The following is a 26347-nucleotide window of genomic DNA, read 5'->3' as shown; positions in this document are numbered from 1 at the left end:
ATGCGGCGGCCCCCGGCCCCTGGCGCCCCTTGGTGTCTTGGCTGGGCCTCCTCGCTCGTCTGCTCCGCGGCCTCGACGCTCCCGGGCCCCCTGATGGCGGCGAAGTGGTTCAAGGAGTTCCCGCTTACTCTGAAGACCGCGTCGGAGCGCGCCCGGCCCGGGGGCGCCGGCGGCAAGCCGCGCAAGAACTCGGAGACGGGCGGTGCGGCACCCACCCCGGGCAAGGGTCGCAAGAACTCAGCGGCCGAACTAGGGGGCAGCAGGACGGGCAGCGGACCCCCCAAGGACAGTCGGCTGTCCCGGGACAGCCTGCAGGGTCTGATCCAGGCCGCTGCAGGCAAAGGCCGTAAGAACTCCAGGGTCACCACCACCGCCACCGCCAGTGCCAGCGCCACCACCACCGAGGAGGAGCCCCACCGGGGTGCGGTGGCCAAGAGCGCAGGCTGCAGCACCTACATCAGCAGGCTCATCAAGGTGGACACGCAGGAGAAGAATGGTAAGAGCATCTACCCGGGCGGTGGCAGCACCAGCAGCTCCAGCAGCTCCTCTTCCTCTGCGTCCTCTTCTCCGTCCTCCCTGGGCCCGGAGCTGGACAAGACCAAGATAATGAGACAGCAAGACACGGTAAGAAAACAGCATCGCTACCCACCTCTCAGTTGGGGAATTGGCACGGGGGCTGGGAGCGGGGGGGCGGGGGTGCACGGGAGCCTGTTGAACCCCGATATTCATTATGCATAAGAGAAGTTGGAGATGTTTTCTAAGGTCCTCCCTTGTATCCATTCTGACTTCCAAGTGACCCTTCAAAAATCACTGGAGACAGCAAGGTTTGTTGTGGTTGATTTTTGTTGTTTCACAAGAACAGTTGAAGAGAAGGGGGAAAAAAGTGGCCCTTTTATGGGTGTGGTGTACTTTGGGTCTTGTTTTCATGTTTGACATCAAGGGGTCTATCAAGCTAGACTTCCGTAAGGCTTACACCGCTCGAGCATGCAAAACATCGGTAGCAGAGGTTGGGGATTTAGCTCAGCGGTAGAGCGCTTGCCTAGCAAGCGCAAGGCCCCGGGTTCGGTCCCCAGCTCCGAAAAAAAAAAAAGAAAGAAAGAAAAGAAAAGAAAAAGAAAAACATCAGTAGCCTGTCAACTGTGAAGCGCAGGTTTCTCATCTCCAGCCACTCAGCACTGCCAAATGGCAAAGCCTTCCATTCATTCCGTGGACATTCACTGTACTGTCGCCATATAAGTAAGCGCCATGGACACTAAGGGGTATGGGGGGCCACAGTTCATAGCAAGGAAATGTCTTTAAGGAAATCGCAGATCAGGAGAGAAGAAGGTGTTTCCTGCATGTTCGTCACCAGAGGGCTTCTGGGTACCGTCCAGTGTGGGAAAGGTGGACCTACTCTCTCCATCCTTGCAGAGCGGAACTGAGTTTGTCTCCTGTGAGAAATGGGAGACAGAAGAGCTCCCACCCAGATTTTAGACTTCAGCCCAAGCAAACCCTTCCTGCCGAGGGGCTTTACTTTTTAAACAAGGTGCCTGCTAGACAGTCAGGAACTTGTGGCCCCAGTGAGGTGGCGTGCACTGGGCACCTCTGTTCATTTCTTCATTCAGACCATTACGGAGATGTTTAGTGTGTCTATCCTGTGGCAGGCACGGAGAGGAGCCACGGGGAAATGGATGTGGGAGCAGCTCACATACAACTGGGTGGTATACCTCACCCCGCCTTAGAGCCAAGGACTGTGTCAGCGTCACAGTCCACTTCCTGGCTGTATCTGGGCTGTAGCATTTACAGCTGCTGTCAAGGAGACCTGAATGGAGTGGTAACCACGGTCCTCTGTCATGGTGTCATTTCTCCAAGGTTCATCCAGTTTGTCCCTCTGTCCTCACTTCTCCCTGAACTGTCGGAATTGTTTCCTCTAGCCCCAGTAGTGCTCCGTGTGCTTTCTAGAGAACATTCTGCCAGACAGGCCTCCAGCTTCCTCCCTGAGAAGGGCTCCCACCCAGCTTCTATAGAAGAGAAGGGCTTTGCACACAGTGCCGTGGTTTTGGAATGGTAGATGCTCTTGGACACAAACATCATCAAATTCTGTCTGTTCTTTAGTCACTCTCCCTGTGAATTACAGAACCCAGAACTTCCTCAGTACTGTACTGTTCAGTGCTAAGCTGTGAAGCCTGTCTCTTTGGAGCTTGTAAAAATTCCCTGAGGCCAGGAAGTAGGTTCACTTTGACTCAACTCAGTACTGCGAGGTGACTGGTTCACCGGAACTGTATGGCTTAGCCTGGAGGAGCTAGGACGCCTGGGAGCTGCCAACTTGTGGTAGAAGAATCCTCTTTATGCCACTCCTCTCCACTTCCCACTGCCCACCCGCCATCCTCTAACTCACAAGCAGGGGTTTAGGTAAAGTGTCACAAGTCAAGTAGCATAAAAAAAGTTTGTCTGACAGAGACACATGATCAGGTATAAAAATTGTGAGACCTGTTGAGAGACTTTTTTACTCCTTGTACCTGTGGAAGATTTCAGCAGCCATTTCGATGCGGTTGCCGTTTTCAAGTCTGGAAATCCTTGGCAACTGTCCTTTCTTATTGGGCAGGTCATCATTTTAGAAGACTACGCTGACCCATACGATGCCAAACGGACAAAAGGTCAAAGGGATGCGGAGAGAGTGGGTGAGAATGACGGCTACATGGAACCGTACGATGCACAGCAGATGATAACAGGTTTGTGGGAAGGGAAATAGCAGCCTCATCCTGACTGTCAGAGAAGGTAACCGGGGCTGGGCGTGGCGACACGCGCCTTTAATACCAGCACCTGGGGGGCCGAGGCAGGAGGATCTCTGTGAGTTCAGAGCAGCCTGGTCTACATAGTGAGTTCCAAAACAGCCAGGGCTATGTAGAGAGACCCGCCTTTAAAAACAAACAAAACAAAACAAAACAAACAAAAAAGCCTAGAGAGATGGGAGATATAGATAGGTAGACAGACAGACGAGCAATCGATCAATCTGGAGAAGAGAGCAATTTAACTAGGTCCTGCTGACTGGAAGAAACAGGAATTAGATCCAAATCTTAGAGGGAAGCTTTCAAAATGCCCTTTAGTGTCTTTCAGAGTTTTAAGAATTTGTTTTTCTAATTTTGTGCAAGACGGCATTTGAGAGTCTGTCTGGATGTAGCCTTCATTTTCTAAAATAGTTTATTACATTTTATTTGGGTGTGCACGTGCCCTGAGTGAGGGTGGCGCTCAGAAGACCACTTGTGGGAGGCCGTTCTCTCCTTCTGTTTTGTGGGTCCCAGGGAGCAAACTTGGTTGTCACCTCAGGCTTGTGGCAGATGCTTCACCCACTGAGCTGTCCCACTGGCTTGTGGTCTTCAGCTTTAAGACAGTTAAGATACATTTCTTAGCACATTCAAAGCATTAGCATTCCTAATGGGAGTCAAAAGTCAGTACAAACATATACTTAAGGGATTCAGTTAGTCACCATTTGCAGATGTAATATAATTTTTTTGTCTTGTGGTAGATTTACCTCAACTTTTCAATATTGGAACAAAACAGTTAACTGGGGAATAATTAATTATCAATCACTGTCAGCCATTCAGGGCAAATCACAGGAAACCAAGCTGATCTTGTCACTTTTCAAGCACAAGCCATCACAGCCTGTTGGCTAAGCCAACCCTCTTGTCATAAGCAGTTGGCTCTCAAGCAAAACAACAAACTAGTTGTTCAGATTTACTTGGGAACTTTAAAGTATATGATTGTTAAAGGAACAATCGTTCCTTAAACGCCCATGAGGAAAACTGGTTGCTTAGCGTTGGCTGTTGGAGCATCCTCTTCCCACATGGAAGACATTCTCATGATGAAGCACCCTGAAGAGCTCTCCAGCCCAGCTGGGCAAGCCAGTCCCTGCAGAGGGCTAACTGTCACACCCTGCAAAGCCAAGACAGGCTGGAATGATCCAAGCGACAGGAAAGCTCTACTCTGTTTCCTGCTTCCCTGCTCACAGAGATAAGGCACCACTCTGGGGAGGGTGTGCCCTGGCCAGGCGGTGACCCTGCAGGTCACTGGACTGTGGCCCTAATGAAATCTGTGAATGAAAGGAAGTGAAAACGAAATTAGTCACTTTTACAAAATATCAGCAGCTTAGAGGGAATAAGGGAAAGGATGGGCTTTTACATATAACTGAAGAAAAGGGTTTTCTTTCCTTTTTATTCATTTACTTTTTATTTATTTTTAGAATATCGTACGTAAGTGTGATTATGGCCACACCTGCCTCTCCCTCCAACTCCTCCCGTGTCCACACCCCAGCCCTCTCAAACACATGGCCTCTTCTTCTATTACAATATAGAATAGGTGACATATACGTATAACTATAAATAAATATGATATACATGAAACCACTGCATCCAATTAGTGTTGCTCCCATGCACGTGGGGGTAAGGCTGACCACTAGGCATGGGCATCCTACCCGGGCCCTGTCCCTGATTGGAACCGACGCTTCCTCTTTTAGCAGCTATGAATTTCCTGTAGCTTCTCGAACGTGTGGGACTGGGGATGACTTGCAAGCCCTTCCCCCACCACGCTCATGTGTTTCCTAGTGTGGTGCCATAGCTGCAGAAAGTTCAGGAGTGCAGCATCCCTGCCAGGCCCAGTCTCACAGCAGTCCTCCTGGTCCCTACTTCTCACAGCCTTCCCTCCCCTTCTTCCCTGAGTTCCCTGAGCCTTGGGTGGACAGTTGTGTTAGGGAGGCCCCTTTGGGGTGTGAGCACCCCACAGCCATTTGTTCTCTGAACCAGGTGTGTAATAGCCTCCCTCTATCCAATACAAAAGGTATGGGTAGTGGTGGTGCATGCGTTTAATCCCAGCACGGGGAGGCAGAGGCAGGCAGATCTCTGAGTTTGAACAAGGACAGCCTAGTGTACAGAGTTATTCTAGGACAGCCAGGCTACACAGAGAAACCCTGCCTTGAAACCCAGCACCCCCACTGAAAGAAAGAGAGAAATAAAAGGAAGGGAAGGAGGGAGAGAGGGAGGGAAGGAGGGAGGGTGGGAGGAAGAGAGGGAGGGAGAGAGAGAGAGAGAGAGAGAGAGAGAGAGAGAGAGAGAGAGAAGTAGCTTCTTTGAAAGGGGTGAGAAGCTGTTTCTCTAATGTTTCTTTTCCCCCTGTGCTTGTGATTGAACCCACAACTTTGAGCACAGTAAACCAGCATTTTGCAACTGAACCCCAGCCTCAGTTCCACCTTTTATTTAATTGCCACAAGAGCTCTCTAAAGAGACTGTAACTATTTTCATGTTGCTACTAAGTGAAAGACAAGCTCAGAGGACTTCAGGCTTGTCCCACTTGCAAGACTATTCATTTGGTGGATGGGTCAGTTGCCTGCCACAGTTCACGTGTGGAAATCAGGGGGCAGCCTGTAAGAGTTAGTTCTCTCCCAAAGAGACGAGACCTGCACACTGTGATTTTTAAACATGCCTTTTGTTCATTTGTTTGTTTGTTTTTCTAGACAGGGTTTCTCTGTGTAGCCCCAGCTGTCATGGACTCACCCTGTCAAGGCTGGCCTCAAACCCAAAGATCCATCTCCCTCTGCCTCCCGAATGCTGAGATTAAAGGCATGTGTCACCATACTGAGCAAGGGCTGCTCACTGTGTAACCCAGACTGGTCTTGAATTTAAAGCAATTCTTGTGCATCGGCCTCCCAAGTCCTGGAGGCACAGGCATGGGCCTGTAAGCCTGCTATTTGGGTTGTTGTTCCGTTGGTTTTGTTCTTAGAGAGAGGGAGGGTCTCTCACTATGTAGCGATGCCGCCTTTGATCTCACTGCTGTCTGCCTTCTTCAGTCTCTCAAGTGCTAAGATTACAAGCATGTGAGGTTATGACCTCTCACCTGACTTCACGAGATTTTTTTCAGGAATGGATGAAGAATTTGAGTTGATACCTGCCACTCCAAACTGAGTGTTCTCAGTGCCACAGGGCTCTGAAAGATACACTTGAAATTATACCTGCAAAGGCATTGCAGACTTGACCCAAAGCTAGGCCAACTCTCTGCACAGATTCATGTCATATACCGAAGTAAAACTGAGCCTGCGGTAGTAGCATGAACTTGTAACCCCAAGACTTGGGAGTGTAAGACAGGAGGGCATTGAATACAGGGCCAGCCTTGGCTACACACCAAGTCCTTGTTTCCCCACCCACCTACCAAAAGTTGAAAATGTCTAATATGGGCCCATGATAGAGGTGCAGCCTTTAATCCCAGCACTGGGGAGGCAGAGGCAAGTGGATCTCTGAGTTTGAGGCCAGCCTGGTCTATAGAGCAAGTTCCAGGACAGCCAGGACCACACCGAGAAACCCTGTCTTAAGAAACCTAAATAAATAAATAAATCCAATATGAGATAGTTTGTACATGGTGGCACACATCTCTAATCTCAGCACTTGAAAGGCAAAGCCAAGCTGATCTCTGTGAGTTCAAGGCCAACCTGGTCTACAAAGCAAGTTCTAGGCCAGCCAGGGCCATATAATGAGACCCTTTCAATAAATAAATAAATAAATAAATAAATAAATAAATAAATAAATGTATGTGTGTATGTATGTATGTATGTATGTATGTATGTGAGAAGATTTAGTGAGCTAAGCATGGTGGCACATGTCATGTGCTACCACCACCAGCACTCAAGAAGCAGAAGCAGGCAAATCTCTGAGTTTGAGGCCAGCCTGCTCTAGAGAGCAAGTTCCAGGACAGCCAGGGCTACACAGAGAAAGCCTGTTTCAAAAAAAATGTTTAATATTTGAGTGTTTATTAAAATCTTTTCTTTGTTTTTAAATAGTATGGATAAAGCAAATTAAAACTATAAGACTACCTTATTCAATAGTTCAAATGCATTCATAATATAAATTACTTTCAACGAGGTGTGGTGGTGCACACCTGTGTTCCAGCGCTCAGAAGGCAGAGCAGTATGATTAGAATGGCCACCCTGCATTATAGTTAGAGTTCTGGTCCAGATAGTGGGACCCTGCCTCAAAGAAAGAAAGTTTAAAATTACTAATTTTTAATATTAATAATCTAAAAATGCAATGCTTTTCTCTTTAGATTAACATTTCCTCCTTCTTCTCTTCCTCTTCTTCTCCTTCTCCTCTTCTTCCTCTTATTCTTCATCCTCTTCCTCATCCTCTTCCCCCTCCTCCTACTCTTCCTACTCTTCTTCTTCTTCTTCCCTCTTCCTCTCTTCTCTCCTCCTTCTCTTCCTCCTCCTCCTCCTCTTCCTCATTCTCTTCCTTCTTCCTCTTCTTTTTTGGTTTTTGGATATTTTTTTCTTTGAGACAGAGTTTCTCTGTGTAGCCCCTAGCTGTCCGGGACTCACTTTGTAGACCTCAAACTCATAGAGATCCACCTGCCTCTGCCTCCCAACTGCTGGGATTTCTTCTTTAAAATGCATACCACGTATACTATATGCATATGTGTGTATGCATGCATCACAAAGTCAGGGTCTCACCCTGTAACTTGGGCTAGCCTGGAACTCATTATGTAGACCAGTCTGACCCTCCGCCTCCCAGAAATCCTCTGTCTCTGCCTCCTGGCTGCTGGGAGGAAAGGCCCAGTTTAACCTTTCACTGTTTAAGATTTGGTTTGTTCTTTCTGTGCTAGTTTGACAAGCCCAAGGTCAGAAGTTTCCGGTCTTTCTGTTTCGTTGAGTCTAGCCAGAGCTTCAGACCACACTAGATAAATGCTCTACCTCTGTGCTCTATCCCTAAACCCAGAAATATGCCGTATATCCTCAGAAACATTGGGGGCTCTAGTTTATTCAGGTTTTTGGAATGGTGTGGAAAGGGTGCTGAGGTGACCTAATTGTGGAGTGTTGTAACCTGGGCGCCAGCCTCTACGCTTTATTCTTCAACCTATGAAGTGGAAATAACATGCAGCTTCAACAGTAACAGGAGCTTCATATTTAGCTCAGTGGTAGCGCACTTGCCTAGCATGCATAAGGTCATGGGTTCAATTCCCAAGACTGAAAAAAGAAATCAGTATCTAGGGCATAAAGCATGCTGTCCATGTTGTTAGCCTATAACATCCAACAAAGAGTCATTAGCACTTATTTACCATGAACTAGGCTCAGGGCCGACTGTGCAGGCATAGGTACCAAGTTCCCTGCCCCGTCAGAATATGAGAAAACATACTTAACCCCAGTAAAGAAGAAAATACATCCGTGAAAAATGTAATAGCTACCAAGCTCACATTTATAATCTCAGCACTTGGGAGGCTGAGGCAGGAGGAGCACGGAGTGGGGCAGGGCCCCTGGGGAGAGTGTGGAGAGATAGCTCAATGGTTAAGGGTATTCACAGCCTTTGTTCCCCACACCCACATCAAGCAGCCCACACTTAGAGGGAATCCAACACCTTCTGGCCTCTGCTGACACGCATACATATACACGTAAATAAAAATAAATATTCTTTTTTTATTATTCATTTATTATATATAAGTACACTGTAGCTGTCTTCAGACACACCAGAAGAGGGCATCGGATCTCTTTATAGATGGTTGTGAGCCACCATGTGGTTGCTGGGAATTGAACTCAGGACCTCTGGAAGAGTAGTCGGGTGCTCTTAACCACTGAGCCATCTCTCCAGTCCATAAATATTCTTTTAAGAAGATAGAAAAACAGGGAGAGGGAAATTGGCAAGTTCCTCTGAAAACTTTTAACTTGCAGAACTTAAGAATTTACAAATAAGTTCTTCTTGGGATTTATCTGAAAGAATGTTAATAAGAATCCATGGCGGGGCAGAGTAAGTATGATTAGCATAAACTGCTGTTCTTCTGCTAATTACAAGAGTGTTTTCCCTGAGCAGCTGATACATGTATTCTGCGTAATTTAGCGTATGGCTTTTAGCTACATAATTGAAACTTCCGCACCAGGCAGGTCTTTGGGAGTTTCTCAGGCAGCTGTCAGTTAGCGTAAGGCTTCTTCCCACAGGAGGCCTTACACTTCTATTCTTCTAGGGCTTTGAGCTACCAAACTTGCCAAATAACCTTACTCCAACGCCAGTGAGAAGGCAGGTACTGCTGAACAGCCAAGGAAATCTAGGTGCGGAAGAATGAAATAAGTTGTCCAGATCGTTTGGTAGAAAGGAGAGATCTCAGGGCACACGGCAGCCTATGGCTATTCAACTCCGGAAAAAAGATTGTTTTCAATTTTTGTTTTCCCTCCCAGGGATGTTATTGGTTTGTTTAAATACTCTGGTCTGAAAGACAACCTCAGTGTGTGGGTCTGCATGTTAAAAACTATTGTAGAAAAAAGTCCACATGAATTCTTGGATTTTTGTTGGTGTTGGAGATTGAAGCCCGGGCCTCGTACTGGCCCAGAAACACTCCATTGAAGTGCACCCCAGCCCAGTCCTTAGTCTGTCTCTGCTTGGTGAGATTCAGGTGTCTGAATTGTATCTGCCTATGTTGAGTATGCTGAGTTAGCTGATAGGAAGAACGCTAACCGGATTAGGAACTTGAATACTGATAGAAAACTCAAGTAAGGCAGGTGACTCCAAGAGGGAAATAGAGCTTCGTGAGACTGCGTGTTTAGTGATTTTGGAAACATAAAAGGGATTGTGGGAAAGATATGTTATTTAGAATGATAATTAAAATACTACTTGTGTGGCTGGGAAGATGGCTCAGTGATTTAGAGCACTCACTGTTCTTCTAGAGGCTCAGGCTTAGTTCCCAGCACCCACAGGGAGCTCAAGCCTGTCTGTAACTTATTCACCCAGAGCATCTGATGCCCTCTTCTGGCCTCCGTAGGCACTGCATGCTCGTGGCGCACAGACATGTGCAGGCAAAACATTCGTATACATAAAATAAAAATAAATCTAATTTTTAATTTAAAAAAATCACAGGAAATATTTTTCATAAAGATACACATAATGTGGGGCTGGGGATTTAGCTCAGGGGTAGAGCGCTTACCTAGGAAGCGAAAGGCCCTGGGTTCGGTCCCCAGCTCCGAAAAAAAGAACCAAAAAAAAAAAAAAAAAAAGATACACATAATGTAAGGTATGGTAAGTGAACTTGGACTCCCCACTCAGTGCCTTGCAGGGCCGAGGCCTAACAACCAGAACCAGTGGCTAGCAGGGCTCCTGTGAGGCTCTAGGCGTGTGGCACACTTGTGATATGCATGCCCAGAAAGCCGTTAGAGAGAATCTATATTTTAAAGAGAATTCTGGATAATAGAGGGTGATCATAGCAGTTAAATTTGTTGCCCCACGTGGTTATACACTGCTGTAGTCCTGGTCTCTGGGGAACTGAGGCAGGAGGATCACTGCCACTTAGAAGTCAACCTGGACCACGGAATGAACCCTGTAAAAACAAATTTGTTAATTAAGAAACGTTGGCCTTCTGCCATGTAAATGTCTTAATTATGTGTGATGAGAACCAAGGGTTAGAAAGGGAAAATTTCCAGCCCCTGTTAGGGGCTTTGTACCAATCAGCTGCCATTTTCAGTGGTTTGGGGCAGCCCTGTCTCAGAGAGGCTGCACAGGGTGTTTATCTGCTGCCCCACCACAGCACCCCGTTGTCTGCCACAGTCCACGGCCTCTCTCGGCAGCCAGGGTGTAGCTTCCTCCTGCCATTTCCTCCCTCTTGGGCTCATTTCCTCTTGGAGCCAGCTCTGCACGTCAGGGGCTATTCTCCCCGCAGGAAGGGTCGGCTTGCAGCCCTGTGATTGTTTCTGTTTCTATGGCGCCTCAGGTTGGGGACAGCCAGGTGTTGGAATGGACTGGAAGGTTAATGCCCTGGAAGGGGGAGTGTCTAGCCTCTCTTCCGCCGAGTTAAACATTGTTTCAAAAGATGTTTTACCAATATCTCCAATCCCCGGCCACAGAAGGAAGGAGTGTTTTCAGCTCTGTGCTTTTCCGTTGGCTCCTCGTCCATTTCAAGTGGCGGGATCAGGAGGACCCCACTGTAAAAAAAACACTGCACACATAACGTAAGATGCCAGTCACTGTGCCTCATTTGAATGCAAGTCTCCTGAAGTTTCCTCATAAACAGGACCTCTACCCTAAGGCTGGACTCAGGACCTCTACCCTAAGGATGGATTCCGTCTTCCTTGTTTGGTTCATACACCTCACTGGGGGCTGACTTGAAGCCATGATTTTTTTTCCTCTTTGCTTTATTTTATGTGTGTGAGTGCTGCCTGCCTGTGTGTGTGTCCACCATGTGTGTACCTGACCAGTGCAGAAGGTGTCAGGAACTAGAGTTACAAATGGCCTCCTGGCCTCCTGGCCTCACATGGGTGCCAGGAACCAAGCCTGGGTCTTCTGTAAGAGAAGCAAGTGCTTGTGACCACCGAGTTGTTTTTCCAGTCCTGAAGCCAGGATCTTGAGAAGAACTTTCTAAATTGAGCATAAATAAGTTCTGATTAGAAACGTAAAAATTCTAAATCTATCCCCTGGGTTCCTTTGTGTGTTCAGTTTCCTCTTTCTTGGGTCTTGAGAAAAGATCTTTTATTTTTTTAAATGCCAGCCTTATCTCAGCTGAACCGAGAACTGAGCATGTTTTTGTTTCTTGTTTTTCATAGCCGCGTCTAGAATAGGCAGTGAAGAAAAGGCTGTGGGGCTGAAAGTCAAGAGACTAGGACAAAAGCCACGGCTCTGGCCTCAGACAGCCTGGGCCCCTGACCTGGTGTCAGGTGAGCAGGGGAGTCGGCTGTGATGTGTCCTTCTGTTCAGGGACGAGGCCAGGAGAGATTAGCCCCAGAGGCTGAGCGGAAGTGGGTAAGAGGTAGCCTCACATTTAGCTGCTTCTCACACTATCCTAGTAGTTCATATCTATGTGGCTGCCAGACTGTACCCCACCACTGAAGTCAGGTCCTGTGGGGCTGCCATGGGAGTCCCCGCCCATTCTTGCCTTGCACTTTTACCCCTGGGGACTCAGTTTTTGACACACATGTTTCCAGCGTGGCAGAGATGGCCGGGGGGGGACCATGATGCCTTGCTTATGCTGGCAGGAAACACAGGTGGGTGATATGGGGTGGCACTGGACGATGCCCAGGCAGATGACAATGTATGTGTCAAGGAGACTCTTGCCACACATGGCTGTTAACACAGTGAGAATAAAAGCAACTTCTAGAGAAGAGGGCAGCAGACTGAAAGGACAGAGAGTCCAGGGCAGGACTCTAGGGAAGGATGGCCGGCAGAAGCAAGGGAGGATGGGAAGAAATGGCGGGGCTAGCTAGAAGAGGAGCGGAGGACTGCGGTGCTGCGGGAGGGCGTCAGGAAGGACTTTCTACAAATTGAAACAAATTGACAAAGTAATGTTCCCTGGAGAGCTGCTGACTCAGTGAAAGTTCTATAACAAAGAACAAATGGAGAAAGTTATTCAAAGAAAGCCACTAAACGCAAGAGGGCAAACCTTAACCAGGCATAGTGGGTGATGCAGGCCTTTAGTCTCGGCACTCAGGAGACAGAGGCAGGCTGACCTCTCTGTGTCCTGGGCCAGCATGGTTGCTTTAGTGAGTTCTAGGCCAGTGAGGGCTGTATACTGAGACCTTGTCTCAGAGTGTGTATGGGGAGCGGAATGATCACTTATTTCTAGGAAGAGGTTTGGATCTGTGGGACTCAGGACTCTATGCAACTACCTCTGCCTCCAATTCCGTGCAAGCCCTTGCCAATAGACATGCGGAGTGCAATATGCAGGATCCAGAGGCTCCCTCTGGTTAGGGTGACCTGGTAAGGCCCTGAGGCATGGGCTGGTCAGTCACCAGACGCTGCTGCCTCTGTCCTGCAGTGACTGGCTGTTGAACTGTTAATTGTCTGGTTTATATCGAGGTTTATCTGTGCACTACTCTGCAGGCCAGATCGTTCTCACTTACTCCATCCTATCCAGTGATGTTAGAGTTACTGTCAGTGACTCACAGTTATAGTTGTTATTCCCCGTTTTTAAAGTTTTTTTTTTTAAATGCCAGGAGTGGTGGAGCGTGCCTTTAATCCCAACCCTGGGGAGGTAGAGTCAAGTGGATCTCTGTGAGTTTGAGGCCAGCCTGGTCTACAAAGTGAGCTCCAGGACAGCCAGGGCTCCACAGAGAAACCAAAATGGTTAAGTGGCTTTGCGCTACACACAACACAGTACAGACTTTTCTTGCTTTAAAAGGAAACCTCGCTTCCAGATAATTTTTTTTTTTATTTTATGTGTGAGTACACTGTATCTGTCTTCAGACACACCAGAAGAGAGCATCAGATCCCATTACAGATGGTTGTGAGCCACCGTGTGGTTGCTGGGAATTGAACTCAGGACCTCTGGAAGAGCAGTCAGTGCTATTAACCCCTGAGCCATCTCTCCAGCCCCATTTCCAGATAATTTACACACACCTGTAATGTAGCACTTGGGAGAATCCTAGAGTTCAAGGCCATGTTTCCCTTCAGGCCAGCCTGGGCTACATGACATCCTGATGTCTTTAAAAAAGCAACAAAGATCGGGCTGGAGATGGCCCAGTGGTTAAGAGCACTGGCCGCTTTGGCAGGCCAGAGTTTGATTGCCAGAACCTCAGTCCACTGACTCAGAACTGTCTGTAACTGGTGCTCCGGGGATATGGTGCCCTCTTCTGGTTTCTGTAGAAACACACACATAATAAAAATACATAAATCTAGGGGTTGGGGATTTAGCTCAGTGGTAGAGCGCTTGCCTAAGAAGCGCAAGGCCCTGGGTTCGGTCCCCAGATCCGAAAAAAAAGAACCCAAAAAAAAAAAATACATAAATCTAAATCCTGATACACACACACACACACACACACACACACACACACACACGAACACACGCACACGTATGAGATATATTTCATGGCTGGAGAGATGACTCAGTGGTTAAGAACACTGGCTGCTTTTCCAGAGGTCCCGAATTCAATTCCCAGCAACCACATGGTCTCTCACAATTCAGTATACCAGCATACAGGCAGATAAGTCATTTGTGTACATAAATAAAAAAATCTTTAAAAACAAAAAGACAACAGAATTAACAAAAAAAAACCCAGCGCTTGCTTCTCTGGGCTTTCCCTTCTCCAGCTAAGATCTTCTCCCAGTGCCTTCCCCTTCTCCGGACTAATCTTTGGAGCTTTCCCCTCACCCGCTGGGTGGCAATGCGCTGCATATGTCTCCCGCTCCCCCTTCTCCACTCCTGCAGCTCTCTCCACTGGAAGTGACTTCTCCACCAGGGTCAGCTCATCTTCTATTTTCCTTCCACTTGGAGCCCATCCAAACGTGGTGTCAAAGAGTAAGGCTTCTAGCGCCCAGCTTCCTGCTGTGCACTCCAGGCCCTGCTGTTACTGGTCTGGGTCACTTCCTTAAGCCCTCTGTTCTCTTTAACATGTGGACACGGGAATGTGGGCTTTAAGCATTACAGCTGGGAACAGCGCTTGCCCCCAGGGGAAAGGTCATAGAGATCACTTTAGTCTCCACACAGCACCTTTCATTTGGATGTATCCTTGAGTTATTTTCCCGAGTATACTTTGTGAATGTGTCTGGCTCCCACTGCTCTAAAAATGTCTGTATCTTAAGAACCCTGTGGCACACACCTTTAATCCCTGAACTCCAGAGGCACAGGCAAGCAGATTTGTGAGTTGAAAGGCCAGCCTGGTGAATTCTAGGTTAACTGGGGGTTGCATAGTGAGATCTTGTCTCAAAACACAAACCTGACTGATGCCTTCCTGGTGTATTGTGAACAGTGTTTTCAGTACCATACACAGCTGATTTCCTTAAAATACATTAGTCTGGGCTTCCTCTCAAGACGTATTCGTAGAACCGAAAGTAAGCTATACTCAGAGTAGGCACTAGATACTCTGTTACCCAGAGGCCACTTCTCCATTACCCTCAAAGTGACCCTGGAGGCCTCCTGCCTTCAGGCATCCCTCGTCTTAGGCTTGGCTCATCCGGCTGTGTGGAGAGGTATTTGTTTTTTAAACATGTCATTTTAGAATGGATACACGGCAACTGTACAGACTGTCTGGGGACAGTGTAATGTTTCAGTGTGTGTGCGTGCTGTGCACCCAGGAACATTCTGGTGCCCCACCGCTTTTGCTCCTGCAGCATGGCTGAAGAGTCGTCAGCCCAGACCAGATCAGAAAAGCCTTGGAGCATTCTGCTGCCTCAGCCAAGGGTAACTGTGTTACCCATGGGTTACCCAGGGGCCTCATGGCACCTGTCCATGTCCATTTGAAGTGCCCCGTGTGACCTGTATGCCTGATTTTCAGAAATCAGACGCCGAGGTTCCAAAGACCCTCTCGTGAAGGCCCTCCAGCTGCTCGACGGCCCGTGTGAGCCAGGGGAGACCATGAAGGTAGAGGCCACAGCCAAGAGACGCAGCTCCAAGGACCTACTGGGGAAGCCGCCACAACTCTACGACACCCCGTACGAGCCTTCGGAGGGTGACCTGCGTGCGGCAGAGGTGAAGGCACGGCCAGCAGACAGCAGGCTGCCGGAGGAGGATGACCGGCCTGCTGCTGAGTATGAACAGCCCTGGGAGTGGAAGAGGGAGCAGATCGCACGAGCCCTGTCAGGTGAGCGAGCCCTGTCAGGTGAGTGAGCCCTGTCAGGTGAGCGAGCCCTGTCAGGTGAAGGAGCCCTGTCAGGTGAACGTGCAGCGCCTGACACCCGCCCTAGCACAGCAGTGCGACGGAATCCCTGGGCACAGTGTGGGACGGTGGGCAAGGGGACGGGTGAACATGCCCACCCCCTCCCGTGAGTTCACTCAGGTGGACACTCTGAAAAAGTCCTCAGAAAGCCAGAGCAGAGCACTGCTTACCAGAGGCTCAGAGAGGAGAGGAGGAAGAGAGAGGCTGGTGGCCATGTCCAGCTCCAGGGGGCATCAACCCTGATGACCCCTTGCAGGGAGGGTGCTGAGGGTGAGGCCCATTTCACAATCACCAGACGGTGCTCAGTGTGGCGTCAAGTCCATTTGCTTCGTGCTCCTCACAGCAAATGGTTTTTTATTACATTTGTTCGTTTGTTTGTCTGTGTGTGGGAATGACTGTAACCTGGTAGACTAGAAGACAACCTGTGAGGGTCGGTTCTCTCCTTCCACCACGTGGCTCCCGGAGCTGAACCCAGGCTGTGAGGCTCGGTGGCAGGCACCCTTACCCACTGAGCTATCCTGCCATTCCATAAGTCTCTTTTTAGAACCAGGCATTTGAGGTAGAGAACTAAGAATCTAGGTATGGACGAGGGACAGATTATGTCTGTAATGCCAGGATTTGGAAGGAAGGAAGGAAGATCAGGAGTTCAGGGCTGCTCTCGGCTACACAGTCCTCTCTGTCCAAAAAACAACCGGCAATGAGGCTGAAGCTGTGCCCTTGTTTCCAGCCTGTCGGGTGTGTAGCGGTTGGGGATGCCGCCAGGGCTGTTGGAAAAGCCCCCTTGATCGCTTTACATTTATTCCCCTCCACTTAGGCTGTGGAATTGGAAACCGCTTTCCCCACCCCTTCCTGGCTTCCCTTGTTCTTCAAGCCTGTGAGATGCTCACTGTGAGGAAAGCAGGCCTGGGTGAGGTAGACTGAGGGCCCACTGTGGCTGTGCGTGAGACTGAGACTAGATCAGTTCTGTTGGCATTGAGACAGGATCTCCCTATGTAGCCCAGGCTGGCCTCAGCCTTGCAATTTCTTGCTTCAGTTTTCTTAGTGAGGGTGTTAGAAGCATATAACTCCCAGCTACAATTTGATTCCTTTAGAAAGCAAAACCTGAATTGAAGGTGGAGTCGCATCTTCAAATGAGAACCTTTCGTTGAGGGGCCAGGGACGCTCTCCTGCTTAGCTCAGGCTAGCCTCAAGTTTCAGAGCTCAGCCTTGCAAGCTGCATAAACCCTGCTCTTGTGAGCGTTTCTAAGTAATTTAAGGGAGAGTTAATCAACAGACTTTAAAAAGAAAGATAAGAAAGGAAAACAGGGTGGAGATGGGGGATGTGCCGGAGAGATGGCATTTACAGATCTTGCAGAGGATCTGGGTTCAGTTCCCAGCACCCACATAAGACTCACAGCCATCCGTAACTGCCACTCCCAAGACAGCTTTCCCATTTGGCTTTTACAGAATTCGTTTTGCCTCTGATTTAGAATTTTCAAAGTATTTTTCCCCCTTAACAGTCAATCCAATTAGAAGGAGAATCAGTGTGCTGGTTGGTGGTGCACGCCTGTAATCCCAGCACCTCTGCACAGCAGCAGGAGGAGGGTGGCAAGTTCGAGGCCACCCTAGGCTGCATCCTCGGCCCAGCCTGGGGCTCAGCAGCACTAGCCTGTCAGGTCATGTTTTTTCTCTTTCTGCCTGTGCTGGGAGTTTGTCTGGCTTGATCTTGTGCAGGTCTTGTGTGTGGTGTCATAGTCTCTGTGAGTTCACATCTGCCCGGCCTCCGGTGTCTGCAAATGCTATGTCATTAAAACCGTCTACTGCAGGAGACTCTCACGGTCTCTCTGTCCTCTCTTCCATACGGATCCCTGAGCCTCGAGGAGAGGGTGTGATACAGACAACCCACTCGGGGCTGAGGGCTCCAGAGCCACACTCCGAATTTATGTTTAGTCTCTTAAAACACGTAGGCTTCAGTGTTTTTAGAATAAAGTCCATGCTGAAACAGGAGTCTCCTCTCCTCTTTGCAAACCGTTTATACTGATGAGTACATTCAAGAAGAGTGGTCGTGTGAGGACCTAGCCATGTAGTCAGGCGTCCGTGACCGCAGCTGTCTAGGGACAGTGCTCCTCGGAAGACATGTTCTTCCCTAAGTTAAGGCAAGCGAGAGCTTTCTCCCTTGAGGGTTACATGGCTGGCCTCCGTGTTCTCCTGTGTTAAGTGACGGCTTCCTTCCAGTCCAGTTTGAGGGATCTGATCGATCTCCGGGCAGAGAGGAGGCAGGGAGACCGCAGCACTGGCAGAAGACCTTGAAGCCGACCCTGTCAGACCATGGAGACGGGGAGAAGGTGGACCCAAACCTGGCTTTGGAAAAGCAGCCGTGAGTTTCCTTGCTGATCCTGCCACAGCCTGTGTAGGGTCCCCTTTCCCATTTTGTATGATCCCTTTAGTTTATGAATTCTTGTCTGAGTGCAGCTTCTAAACAGGGTGTTTGTTCGAGTTTAAGCCTCCTTCCATACCAAAGGGAAGCTTGCTTTCTTTTTGAATGATTGATTTACTTTTATGTGTGTTTTGCCTGCTTGTATACATGTGTGATACCCAAAGAGGCCAGAAGACAGCATTGAATCCCCTGGAACTGGAGTTGTGGGTGGTTCTGAGCCACCAGGTGAAGGCTAGAACTGGGCCCAGGTCCTCAGCAAGAGCAGCCAGTGCTCTTAACCACTGAGCCAGCTCTCGGGGTCCCAGCGGGAAATGTTTCAAACATACTCCCTGTGTCGGTCGGGCTGTGTCTGGTTGGAAGGCTCTGTAAGCTGGGGCCCTGCATTGTGTCCGTTCTGAACGTGAATCGGGATCCGTGCAGGCTGCTGAGCAACTTCCAGACCCTCCCCACAACCCACGCTTCCGCCGCTGATGCTCCACCTGGATACGCACTGTGACACCCGTGGCCATGTCTTTTCTCCCCCTGTTCAGTTGGTATCATGGCTCCATTAGCCGAGCCGAGGCTGAGAGCAGACTACAGCCCTGCAAAGAAGCTGGCTACCTGGTCCGGAACAGTGAGTCGGGGAACAGCAAGTATTCCATCGCCCTCAAGTAAGTGCCGTCCCACACTGCCCTGTCTGAGGCGGTTCGTGGGGTGCGAGTGACAGAAAACCAAAGGCAGTTGTTTGGACAGAGGCCCTGTGCTCAGAATGCAGAAGTGACGCTGGCTATATCGACCCCAGTGTCAGTCGCAGATGTGGCCCTGTTTTCATTACCACATCCAAGGCCTCTTAGAGGAGAAATACTTCCTGATAAAAAAAAGAAAAGTGCGGGGTTGGGGATTTAGCTCAGTGGTAGAGCTTGCCTAGGGAAGCATAAGGCCCTGGGTTCGGGTCCCCAGCTCCAAAAAAAAGAAAAAAAAAAAAAAAAAAAAAAAAAGAAAAGTGCCAGGGCTGGAGAGATGGCTTAGTGGTAAGAGCATTGGCTACTCTTCCAGAGGACTGTGGTTCAATTCCCAGCACCACATGGAAGTTACAACCATCTGTAACTCCTGTCCCACTGCCCTCCTCTGGCCTCTGTAAGTGCCAGGCACGCACATGTACACAGACAGATATGCTCACCAAACACCCATAACATATAAAATAAATAATACTATTTTTTATAAAGCTTATGGCCCTGGGGCTGTGGCTCAGTGGTAGAATACTTGCCCAGCACACACAAGTCCTAAGTTTGTCCCCCAGCAGTGAAAAAAAAAAAAAAAAAAGTCAGTTAAAGTTTAGGGGTTGGGGATTTAGCTCAGTGGTAGAGCGCTTGCCTAGCAAGCACAAGGCCCTGGGTTCGGTCCCCAGCTCCGAAAAAAAGAAAAAAAAAAAAAAGTTTAAAAGACAGTGCAGCTTAATCCCTTCTGTGGTTTTTAAAAGATTTTTAAAAAAATTCTTATGATAATATTTGCCTTCATACGCATATGTGTACCACACGCATGCCTGGTACCCACAGAGGCTGGAGTTACAGATGGACGGTTGTGAGCCTCTGTGTGGGTGCAGGGAACTGAACCCAGGTCCTCTGCCAGAGCAGTCAGTGTTCTTAACCACTGAGCCATCTCCTCAGCTGCCCTCAACCCACAACTCTTTTTACCTTTTGGGGGGTTGGGGACATACAATGTCTGTGTAGCCCTGGCTATCATGAAACTCAATCTGTAGACCAGGCTGGCCTCAAACTCACTGAGATCCTCCTGCCTCTGCCCCTGGGTGCTGGGGTCAAAGGCCTGCACCACCCTGCCCTACGCTCCTTTTCTCTTTTGAGACAGGGTCTGGCTGTGTAGCCCTGGTCGATGCAGAGTTAGCGATCTCCCTGCCTCTGCCTCCCCACTGAGAGAATTACAGGCAGGCGTCCACTCGCACAGCTTCAGGCCTTTGTCTTTATTCCCTGTAAGGATGAGGGGCCTTAATGCATGTTGGATCCTTGACTGGCAATGCCTGCCCGCACTTGATTCTCGTCCCTTCTGGAGAAGGAGGAAGTGCTGACCTGCCTGTTGCTCTCCCTGACTGAGTGTGCACAGGGAACTCACTTTTGCCTGGTGGGCTCGGCAGAATGTGTCTCATGGAAATTCTCACTGCTCTGTGAGTTCGGTGGCTCTGTATTGGAGGATCATTGTCAAGCGTCCTAACAGCACTTCCTTCCTGAGGAAACTGAGCCCCTGCAGCTGAAACAATCAGACTGGAAGGGAAAGGAGGGGGAGGGGCACAAGAGTAATATGGCTCAAAAAAAAAAAAAAAAAAAAAAAAAGGACAGGCCACGAGACAATACCAGGAACAGCCACCGTGCTCCCGAAAGCGGTGTTTGGGATTCAGTATTTGAGCCTTCAGCGCCAGCTGTCATTAGACGCTGGTCTTTCCTCGCAAGGGCAGGGGCCAGTGGACAGTTATTGTTATTATTATTATTAGTGTTCCTTTTGGGAAAAATAAAGGAGAAGAAACCACACACATCTTTTTACAGTGGAGTGGGGGGGTGAATATGAACTGCCCAGGGCAGCAGGCCTGGACTCAGGCACTGGTCTTACCGTCGGGCAGCAGAAAGCATTGACTTGGCTTTTCCCCTCCAGTCCTGACCACTAATGTGTAATAAGTCGGGCCGCCATGCACTTGGGCTCAGGAACTTCCAAACGCTCGGCCAGAGTGTTGAATGCTTTTGTAGAACAATGGCAGGCCAGGAAGAGGAACAGTGGCCCCTTGTGGATCTGGTCAGGGTGGGCGCTCTGCTCCCTCATTCATGCTTCTTGTTTTTCACCTCCAGGACTAGTCAAGGGTGTGTCCACATCATAGTGGCTCAGACAAAAGACAGCAAATACACACTGAACCAGACGAGCGCCGTGTTTGACAGCATCCCCGAAGTGGTACACTACTACTCCACTGCAAAGCTGCCTTTCAAAGGGGCAGAGCACATGACCCTTCTCCACCCCGTGCACAAGCTGCACTAAGGTCCAGCCAGCACGCCCGGGCACCTGCGAGGACATCGGCACCTACCACCATCGTGGACAGGACCTTCTGCTGCTGCGGACCAGAGTCACCGCCCGTGGTCCTAAATCCAGGACACAATGGTTTCTGATCTGTTCCTTCTCTCCCTGCCAAATAGCTGTCCTATAAGATAATACTGCTTGCCTGCCGCCTTCCCCCGTGGAGTAGGAGTTCTGTTTGGAGTGTGACCCTTAGGAAATGTAGGTCTAGCGCTCAGGAGCACTGAACTTGTCCCTTGGTGCAGTTCTCTGGAGTGCCTGTCTTCTGGACAACAGAGAGCCCCTAGGCCTTCATGAGCGACCACGTGGGCTGGAAGATCCTGCAGTGTAGGCCCCTCATGAGGAGGGGACGGACAGTGGGAAATGGGAACAATGGACAGGAAAGGTGTCTTTCCCCACGTCCTGATGCAGCTGTGGCCTTCACACAACATTCACAACTGAGGCCTTCACAAGAGTGTTATTTGATTGGCCAGCTTTCCTAAGAAAAGTACGTGCTTTCTCGATTCCTCTGGGCGTTCCTGTCCTTCAGCAGTAACTCAGTACTATGAGCAAGACTTGGACGGAGGACCCCAGATTAAAGTGTTACCAATATAATCAAGCGGTGGCATCCCCTGTATAAACTCTGATTGCTATTAAGTGTACTCCAAAGAGTTGGTTTCTGGTTTTTTTTTTTTAATTCTACAGAGCTCAACACCTGTTTTGTTATTGGCTATTTACAAAGCACTTCAGACAGCTTTTCTCTTTGTGTGTTTTTGTTGCATGAAGTCATCTTTAAGATTTCTTTCCGAAAGTAGATTTGCTTTTTATTTTTGGCAAAAAGTTTTTGACAACAAAATTGGGATCTAATTGTATGAACTGAGTCACTGGTCTGAAAAGATCGCCTCTGACGTACGGAACACACCAACATACGCCTGACAGAAACATTTTGAAAAATATTGTAGATTGGGGCTGTCTCGGCTGCTCTCTGAGACACTAAATCATTGTATGTTTAGCCTGTGACCGGTGAACTGTGGAAAATCCCGCAGGAGGGGCTTGCGGCGTGCAGGTGCCATGGGGAATGGGCTCGGCCAGAGCGGCAGGAACATTTCTTGCTCGTGTTTGTAAACTGGATCTCAAGACTGTTTCCAAGGCGATGTGCTGACCACCGTCAGTGGAAAGTGGATGTGGGTGGCTTCTCAGATACACAAAAAAAATATTAACCGTAAGTCGGGTGTGATAGCACACACCTTTAATCCCAGCACTCAGGAGTCAGAGGCAGGTGAGTCTTTGCGAGTTCGAGATCAGCCTGGTCTACAGAGTGAGTTCCAGGACAGCCAAGGCTACACAGAGAAACCCTGTCTTGAAAAATCCAAAACAACAAAAACCTGGCCAGATTTCTTAGGAGAAAGCACAGCCTAGTGCTTAGCTCCCTCGCTTGGCTGCCCTGACGGAATGGTAGGAAGACGGTTGCTCCTGGTTCAGGACGTCTTAGGGTTGTGTGAGGTTTTGTTGGAGGTTGAAAGGGCCTTTTCCTCAGTGGAGCACAGCAGTCCTCACAAAGGCTGCCCTCGCAGTGCTGACAATCGTTCTGGCTCTGTGCATATGCAGGGCACTCGGTTTAAGTTTTCGGCAGCCGCAATTCCGTCCAGCAAATGTTAATTATCATTTATTATCTTGTATCTGTGCACTGTCCGCTACGTCAAACCTATTTTAGCTCATCTTGTAGCCATGAAGCCTTAATTTTTGCTTAGCCCTCCTTACTCTTCAAAGGAAATGGAGTTGTTGTCTTTAATGGTCAGCGTTAAATCTTAAAACGTTTCTGGGTGGGGAAGGATGTGGGCGCACACCTAGCGACTCTGATGAACGCCTGCCTGACAGGTCAGAGTCACCTGGCCTCTGCCGAACGCCCAGGCATGCTCCCTCCATATTTGCTCTACATTCTTGAAGGTGGAGGAGATGGAGTTTATATATAGTCCAGTCTTCATGGTAAGGGGAGGGGGGCTATAAAAAGCAAAAATACTGTAGATTAGCAGAAGGCCAGTGAGGGAGGATGTTAAAGCTGCTATTTTCTTCTTAGGTTGTGACACACGCAGACAGAAGCCAGGGGACTCACAGCTGGGTGGTGGCATATAGTACCCTACCCTGCGTTCTAAAAACAATTAGGCCCAGCAGGGTGCCCTAACCGCTTGCTAGTGAGCCTGGGCCGGCTGATCTGAAGCTCTGGGGCTTGTCCTCCGAGCTCCAAACGATTGGGCTTTTTACCCTTTTTCTCCTGATAAAAGTATTTTCCTATTATCTTTATTCCTTTGAATCAATTCCGTCTCCCAGGGGGAAAGTTGTTTTTTTTGTTTGTTTGTTTGTTTGTTTGTTTGTTTCTACAAAGATTGTCTTTTGGTGAACCCTCCAGATGCCTTGAACATCTGTAGAGCTCCTCACCTTTTTCTCCTTCAGCAAAACTTATTTGTAAAAACTGCTTTGTTCGAGGGCATCAACTTAGACAGGGACCCCTGAGAACAGAGGGCATCTGTAATCTGCTATCCAGGAGGTAGAGCCAAGAGTCCAAAACTAGCCTGGGCAACAGGGCAAGGGCGTCTCCAAGAAGAACACAGAAAGGCAAAGGACATTTCTACTTCCTGTGATCGCACAGCGGTTTCTGTCCAGATATTACCGCCCGAGGTGTCTCCGGCCAGTAGGATGCGCTGAGGCAAAGGCAGGAAGGAGTTGAATTCAGTGTTATTCTTGGGTTACACCCGGCGACAAAGAACTGTCTCAGAGGTGGGAAATACTTGCTGCACTTGTAGAAGACCCTGGTTAGTTCCCAGGATCCACCTTGCCTAGTTCTAGGGGATCTGGTGTCCTCTTCTGGCTTCTGAAGGTACTGGGCAACATGGTACACCACATCTATACAAGCAAAACATCCATGCACACGAACCCTTTAAAACACCGAGTAAAGGAATAAAGCAATGGGGAAATTTAGTGAGTATGCACAAAGGCGGGAGATGGCAAAGGCACCAGTGTCCCTTCCGGTTACCGAGAGTGCTTTAATAGGCACCGTAAGAACAGCCTTCATTCTTGACCGCTTAGCGTGTGCTGTGCTGGAGTTCAGTCACTGCTCTCTGCCACAGGAAGGGGAGCTGGGCAGAGACCCAGGAGGGAAAGCGGGCTGTTCTCCATGCAGGTCCTACCTTAATCATCCTTGTTTGGTGTTGGGAGTATTTGCCAGTGTTACCCCTGCTGGGTAGATTAATGTTTAATTCAAGAACAACTGTGAGACTTCTTTAGTCGCCTGTTGGACGAGTCTGTTAGCGTTTTAGTTACAAGCGCATGCCTTACTTTTCCTTGCCTCAGTCAAAAAGCCAGTGTACTCTTGAGTCACCCCTCCTGTCTGGTACTTAGGGTTTCACTGCTCCCCTCCCTGGGCCTCACAGCCTTGGGTCTTCCTCCTGTCTTCTGTAGCCAGCGCCCGCTTAACCTTAAACTCCCTTAGGACTGATCTTTTTTCTTCTCTTTGCCACCTACATCCTACTAACTTGGCCTTGGAGAAACTCGGTCAGTACGAACCTTCCCTCTAATTAGCTTTCCTTCTTGGCGGAACCCATGCCATGAAAGATGGTGTTCTCCTGCCATCTACTGGGGCAAGAGAAAACTGCAATTGAGAAACAAGCTGTCCATTTAGGGTGGTTTGTCTAAAGGATTTCTCATACAGTCCATAACTCAAAATAAACGATGACACAGCAGTTGCCATCTTGAAATGTGCCCTTCCCTATAGAAAGAGTTCTTTGACTCCTACTATGTCCCTGGACCCAGGCTGAGTCATGTAGTTCATAATCTTTATTCTATTTTTGAAGACTGTGCTGTCAATAGATCACTGAGGCAGGAATCATCCTGTTAAAGTCTTAGCTGTTCCAAATGCTGTCAGGAGGATTTGACATGTAAACATTAATTGATACATTGTTCTAACTGTTTAAAATATTTAACAGATTGTAATACAGGAGCCTTGGCAATTGGTATTCTACTGGAATCTTATAAATGGTTGGCTCTCGTGCTCTCTTACACGGACCAGTGTAGCTGTGTGCCTTCAGGTGGTTTACTCTGAAATGCTACTATCAATAAATGCTTGCCAGGAAAACAGTCGTTTGCTTTGTTCAGTCAGTTGGTGTTCTGGTCGATCGGCCGGCCGGCTGGTTTTGTCGTGTTGTCGAGATGGGTTACATGCACCAGGGTTCTGCTGCTGAGCTATACCCAGTGAATTGGCTCCATTCATTCTGACAGTCGCCTCCCTTCATGAAAAGTACTTCCTGTGCAGACACCTACTGGAGCGTTCTGTGAAACTGCTGATGCCGGAGTGTTCCAAGGCAGCCAACAGCCAGCAGCTGAGCCTCCCCCTCACTTCCCTCTACAGCCCTGCCACGCTGCCTTCCCTGGAGAATACAGAGCAGGGCAGTCCCCCTCTGGGGCGTAATCTTCCCCAGCCTGTCCTTTGTTCTCCTCCTCTGTGCATCAGAATTAGATTCGTGTGAATATGTGTGTGAGTGTGTCAATGTGTGTGTGTATGTGTGTGCATGAGTGTGTCAATGTGTGTATGTATTAGTGTATGTATGTGTGAGTGAATTATGTGTGTATGAGTGTGTGTGTGTTTGTGTGTATATAAGTGTGTGTGAGTTTGTATATAAGTATGTGTGTGTATATAAGTGTGTGAGTGTGTATTGTGTATGTATGTGAGTGTGTATATGTGTGTATGTATGTGTCTCTGTTGTGTGAGTGAATATGTATGTGTGAGTGTGTTTGTGTGTGTTTGTGTGTATATGAGTGTGTATATATGTGTGAGTGTATATGTATGTGTCTATGTCTGAGTATATGAGTGTATTTATGTGTGTAAGTGTATTGTGTGTTTGTGGGTGAGTGTGTATTTGTGGGTATGAGTGTATGTATGTGTTTGTACATGTGTATGTATGTGATGTGTGTGTCTGTAAGTATGTGTCTATATGTGAGTGTGTATATGTGTGTATGTCTGTGTGAGTGTATGTATATATGTATGAGTGTATGTGTATATATGTGTGTGTATGTGTGTATGTGTGTGTAGGTTTATGTGTGTGTGCCTGTGTATATGTATGTGTTTGTGTATGTATGTGTATGTAAGAATACTGTATGTGTGTATGTATGGTTATCTTTCTGCATGTGAGTGTATGTATGTGTGTGTGTGTTTTACCTATATAACTGTTGTCTGGGAACTTGCTTTTAGACCAGGCTGGTCTTGAACCCAGAGTTACCTCCGTCTCTGCCTCCCCAGTACGAGGATTAAAGTTGTGTGCCACCGCTCCCAG

General features: G+C 48.5%; 1 protein-coding gene across 1 annotated transcript; it reads left to right on the top strand.

Annotated features, from left to right (window-relative positions):
- She (Src homology 2 domain containing E) lies at positions 1-21692 on the top strand. Its single transcript, XM_032896703.1, has 6 exons — positions 1-624; positions 2585-2711; positions 15197-15502; positions 17792-17933; positions 18524-18643; positions 20825-21692. The coding sequence occupies exons 1-6, from the start codon at positions 1-3 to the stop codon at positions 21006-21008; spliced, it is 1503 nt and encodes a 500-aa protein (XP_032752594.1). The 3' UTR covers positions 21009-21692.
- The last annotated feature ends 4655 nt before the right edge of the window (positions 21693-26347 follow it).

The sequence above is a fragment of the Rattus rattus genome, chromosome 3 (genome assembly GCF_011064425.1).
Source record: "Rattus rattus isolate New Zealand chromosome 3, Rrattus_CSIRO_v1, whole genome shotgun sequence".
NCBI classification, from domain to species: Eukaryota; Metazoa; Chordata; class Mammalia; order Rodentia; family Muridae; genus Rattus; species Rattus rattus.
This window is presented reverse-complemented; position numbering and strand designations above follow the sequence as displayed.

Bases quoted from the DNA above. Each gene is read 5' to 3' on its own strand.
- She (XM_032896703.1), top strand. From the start codon at position 1: ATGCGGCGGCCCCCGGCCCCTGGCGCCCCTTGGTGTCTTGGCTGGGCC. The intron at 2,712-15,196 runs GTTTGTGGGAAG...CCTGATTTTCAG, and splicing joins TGCACAGCAGATGATAACAG to AAATCAGACGCCGAGGTTCC. The intron at 18,644-20,824 runs GTAAGTGCCGTC...TTTCACCTCCAG, and splicing joins AAGTATTCCATCGCCCTCAA to GACTAGTCAAGGGTGTGTCC.